At 41.2% G+C, this 4,855-nt stretch overlaps 1 protein-coding gene across 3 annotated transcripts in view; it reads left to right on the top strand.

Annotated features, from left to right (window-relative positions):
• Nucleotides 1-4,855, top strand: part of GSTCD (glutathione S-transferase C-terminal domain containing) — a 150,310-nt gene that overhangs the window by 21,367 nt on the left and 124,088 nt on the right. For all 3 annotated transcript variants that reach the window (XM_019534148.1, XM_019534147.1, XM_019534149.1), the window contains exon 3: nt 3,287-3,751. In XM_019534148.1, the coding sequence (XP_019389693.1) occupies nt 3,287-3,751 (465 nt within the window). The remainder of the gene's footprint in view (nt 1-3,286; nt 3,752-4,855) is intronic.

Here is a 4,855-nt window from a genome sequence, read left to right as displayed (position 1 = left end):
TTGAACACCTTCAAGAGTAAATTGGATGCTTATCTTGCTGGGATCCTATGACCCCAGCTGACTTCCTGCCCCTTGGGCAGGGGGCTGGACTCGATGATCTCCCGAGGTCCCTTCCAGCCCTGATGTCTATGAAATCTATGAAATCTTGGGCACCTCTTGCATCAGCAAGTTGGGTGCTCAAGAATCAGCTGATTGTCAGCAGATAGAAACTGCCCCAGGGCTCATGTCCTAGGACAGTCCATATCTGCTGCCAACTGTCAGGGACCACCCTGGATCTTGAGCCCTAGGCAATCCCTTCATGGTATTCCAAACACTAAAGTTATAGCACCATACAAATCAGACTTCAATGATTTTACAGTAAAAGCTCTTTTATCCGGTATCCCCCTCCATTTCAAAATGGTAGTGGGGTCGCTTTAACTAAAGCTTATCAAATGAGCTTTAGTTAAAGCACCCCTGCCACCATGTTGAAGCACAGGACACTGAATACAGGTGATGCTCTCAGAGCCACTCTAATTCAAGCTCCCAGAGTGTCATGTGTATCAGCGTTCCCACGCTGAAAAATGGTGGCAGGGACACTTTAACTAAAGCTCGTTGAACAAGCTTTAGGTTAAAGTGCCCCTGCAGCCCTTTTTCAGCATGGCGATACTGATGCATATGATGGTGGAGTTTGCTGGAGCGTCGTAATTACCAGGCTCCAGCAGACTTGATTAATTGAGCCTACTCTGATGCATTGCAATTACAATATGGCGGAGTAGCCTCCCTGCATGTGTATAGGCACCCTTATATTATAGATCCTGCATCTTCCACTGCAGTTTGTTTTGATCTTGTGATCATGCTTACTGGGACAAACTCTTTTTGGCTTGTTTTCCTTAGGAGTTTGGTTTTTAAATCATTTAGGCATATTCGAATGCTCCTGTGAATCCCAGATTAGTTACAGTTTCTTTTCAGGTGTAAACCGTGCACTAATGTTCTCATCTATTTGGGCTGCTGTAATTCCTTCAAAATTAAAACAGTGTAAAACTGTAGTAGCACAGTGATGAATCAGTTCTTGTGGACTGTGGAGAAATATGTGCAGAGGTTGCATGTATTTTAAGTCTGTACACATATATAGCTAGTAATTTAGGAGTTTAAAAGATTTTTGCATTTAAAAATCATTTCAGTTAACCTTTAATTTTAATACATCTTAAATATGTATGCTCCTAAAATTTGGTATTTTAAGATGCCATGAAACTTAAGTGACCACCGTAGGGACCAACAAAAATTAGTTATCTAGGAGAAAAGATCTTTAACTAAAGGTCAAACCAAATCGTGCTGGAAATATTGAGATTTTTTTTTAAACTGCTCTCTAAAGAAATGGAGCTGTCTGTTAAAGATAGTACTTGGTTCAGGTTTGGTTAATGAACTCGTACTTGCTAATTATGAATGCTGCTAACTACTACTATTTCAGGAGTATAAGCTCCTTCCAGTATATGTGTAAACAAGAAGCGTTGAACGGTTTTCACCCTTATTTAAATGTAATATTTTTATTTACTTGCAAGTCATTTAAAAATTGGATTTAACTGAATTAGTCTTTGAGATACTTTTGAACACCAAACCAAACCAGGACATAGGCAGGGAGCATGTTGTCTTCATCATAAAACTCGAGTAATTCCTGAGTCTGCAGTTTTCTCCCATTGTCAGTTTTTTGAAATATTGTGTGAACTATTTCCTTGAAAATCCATAGTATCTATGGGAAAATTAATTATAATCTGAAATAGAGGTGCACTGATGCATTGGTTTGATGTAAGAGCTGTACCAATATAAAAAAAATTGGCTGTATTGGAAATCAGCCTGATGGGGCCAATAATTTGACCGATAAATGCCTGTGTTGCGTGCAGTCGCAGCACAGCACTCAGGCAGCGAGGAGCAGAGCTGGTAGCTTGAAGAGCTACTTCCAGCTGGTAAGTCTGGTGTGGGGCTCTTCTCGCCAGGGGCTGGGCTCAGAGCAGATGCTGGTGGTGCTGGGAGGGGCTTGCAACCACCCCAGATTTTGCTGCAGCTCCACTCCCAGCGCTGCTGCCACCAGCCGCCTGACTCAGTCCCGGCTCTTCCCAGCATGTGGATTTTCAGTGCTCAATGCCCCACCTCCACCTATGTGCTGGGAAGAGCTGGGACTGCGCCAGATGGCTGGCGGTGGCGGCGCTGGGAGTGGAACTGCGGCAAAATCGGGGTGGCTGCAGTCCCCTCCCAGCGTCACCAGTGCCCTCTCACTGCCTCCCCCAGGCCTCTTCCCTCCCCTTCCACCACACAGACTTATCAGCTGGAGGCAGCTGTATCAGAAATTGGATGGGTATAGGCTGATATGCCTCCTTAAATATTGGGTATCAGTATCGGCCCCCAAAATCTCGGTTGGTGTACCCCTAATCTGAAATTATGCAACTAATATAGTGTAAGTGGGTAGAGTTGTGGTATGGGTTATACAATTGTATTTAGGGAGATTATAATTTTACCTCTCCCAATCCCCCCAGAAATTGAACTGAAAATCGTTTCTATGCAAGTTAATTTGATGGGATTGATTCTGGATTATTGTACCAGTCAAGTAAATTGAACAAGAGGGTAAAGTAGAATCTGAATGATAACTTAAAAATATTTAAGTAGAAATAAAGGGGAAGAGATTTAGAAAAATAAACTTTAAATTAAGATAAAAACTTGGACTTACTGATACCACATAGCAAGAAAGCCATCCCAACTTTGTTCAAAAACATTTCTAAAAAAGCTTTTAGAGAAAAACAAAATTGCATGTAGCACATTCATAGATGGGATAGGATTCTAGTTTTGTTGGCAATTATTTGGGATGACCTACATCACTTAGTCATAGTTTTTACTTCTCATGAAGTATGCAGTGATCCCAGGTTGCCATCAGTAAAAAATAAAAACAAATTAACAAACTTTTAAACAGACCAGGTACCATTTATTTATTACTTTGGCATATACAATTTAATATCCTGAATAAATACTGTTACATCATTAGCAATATCAATATTTTACCCTGGCAGATATTGTGCTTTTACCATGCATCCATCAATTCTTGGTAAGAAAACAACTTGTATATAATTACATAGTAAGGAAATTGAGAGATCAAATTCCACCCTATTTACGTAAGTTATATATAATGCATGTGTTTTGTGAGTTTGTAAGATAATCACACTATATCTTTAAAGGTGGAAGTTGCACCTTTTTTGGAAAAACTTTTTAGATAGTCCTAACCATTCTAATGAGAACATGCTTATTTAAATCTATCTGATAGGTTAGCCAGTGGACCAGACTTTGTGAAATCAGCATCCCTCTGGCTGTTGAGAGCTTTTTGACTGCATCTCCTGAACGGTGTCAGACTATTCCACCTGAGGTTTTGCAGCTTGAGAAAAAGCTTGGAGAACCTGTCAGGGTGCACAATGATGACAAAATCCGAAGGCAGAAACTGCAGCAGCAAAATACAGCTGACAACACTGCCTCACTGCCTGCACTTGCAATGGGAAGCACAGAAGAAGGAATAATAGAAGAAAAGCAGGAGCAAACACTCACAAGCTTGGAACTGAGAGTGGCTTTCTCCAAATTAACTGTGCAGGAAGTACCAGCTACAACCAACAGGGAGCCCCCTCTCATCAGGAAAACGAAAACCTCTGACCTCCCAACCTTGGAGCATATTTTTGCTGAAGGGCTTTATTTTACCCTGGCAGACCTTGTGCTTTTACCATGCATCCATCAGTTCCTGGTAAGAAAACAGCTTATATATATTACATAGTGTAAATTTCTTTTAGAAACTGAAAAGGTTATAAAAACATTTTGTTTTAAGACATGTAGAGGTCAAACAAAGTGTGCGCTGTGCAAACCCTCAAAATGGGAAAACTGTTTTGTTACCTTACTTTTTTGTATGCATAGTATGGGAAATATACTATACTGCTTATCTATCCTTTGAGTTAAATATACAATAGCGATCACACAGCTGTTGATGTGCTGCAAATAATTCTTGCCTGTTTATTATGTATGTATTGAAATACATTTATATCACACACTGGCTCTCCAAAGGTGTGTTTTTATTTAAATACTTTCTTCCCCCTAATACCTTCCTTAGCTATTTCTGTTTGCACTTTATATGTCTTGATGAATGGCTGGCTTGGCTAAATTAGAGTAGAGCTTGACTTCCATTACTTTTCGCATTAGAAATTCAGAGGAGAGTTGTATCCAACCTCAGAAGGCATTGCATCCAAAACAGTAGCCGCTACCATACCTGAGACAAATACCAAGGTTTGTGGGGAGAGGGGATTGAAGAAGCAGTACGTAGGAGGTCTGTTATGGTCTAGTATGTTGGGATGCAACAAGTGATTAGAACCATGCGGAAGACGATGATTTCTAATCTGGTAATGGGAAGGGGGCGTGGAACAGAGTCCTTCTGAAAAAGTTAATCTGGAACATCTGAAAAGGTTATTTCCTGTCTAAGTAATTCGTTAAACTGGATTTAAGGTTATAAGTATCAGTTACTTTAGAAATGAAAAGCCCTTAGGAGGGTATTGCATTTTTCTCACTTTGTAAATCCAAAGTTAAGATTACACTTAGTTAGGGCTACCATATTTCCAGGTCCAAAAAAGAGGACACCTGTCATGAAGGAGGTGGGAGACAGGAATATGATGGAGGGTCAGTGACATGCCGGTGCTCTGTCCCTGCCCATTATGTTGCCCCTCACTGACAAGCCACCCCCACCCCCAGCCCTGCTGCTGCCTATCACTCTGGATCCATTGACCCAAGCTCTGCCAGGGCTCCTCACCTCTAAACAGCAGTACCCTTCCCCCACCCCTTGCTGGTGCCTCTCATTCCTGAC

This window comes from Crocodylus porosus, unplaced genomic scaffold (assembly GCF_001723895.1).
Source record: "Crocodylus porosus isolate Cpor-Errol unplaced genomic scaffold, CroPor_comp1, whole genome shotgun sequence".
Classification (NCBI taxonomy): domain Eukaryota; kingdom Metazoa; phylum Chordata; order Crocodylia; family Crocodylidae; genus Crocodylus; species Crocodylus porosus.
This window is presented reverse-complemented; position numbering and strand designations above follow the sequence as displayed.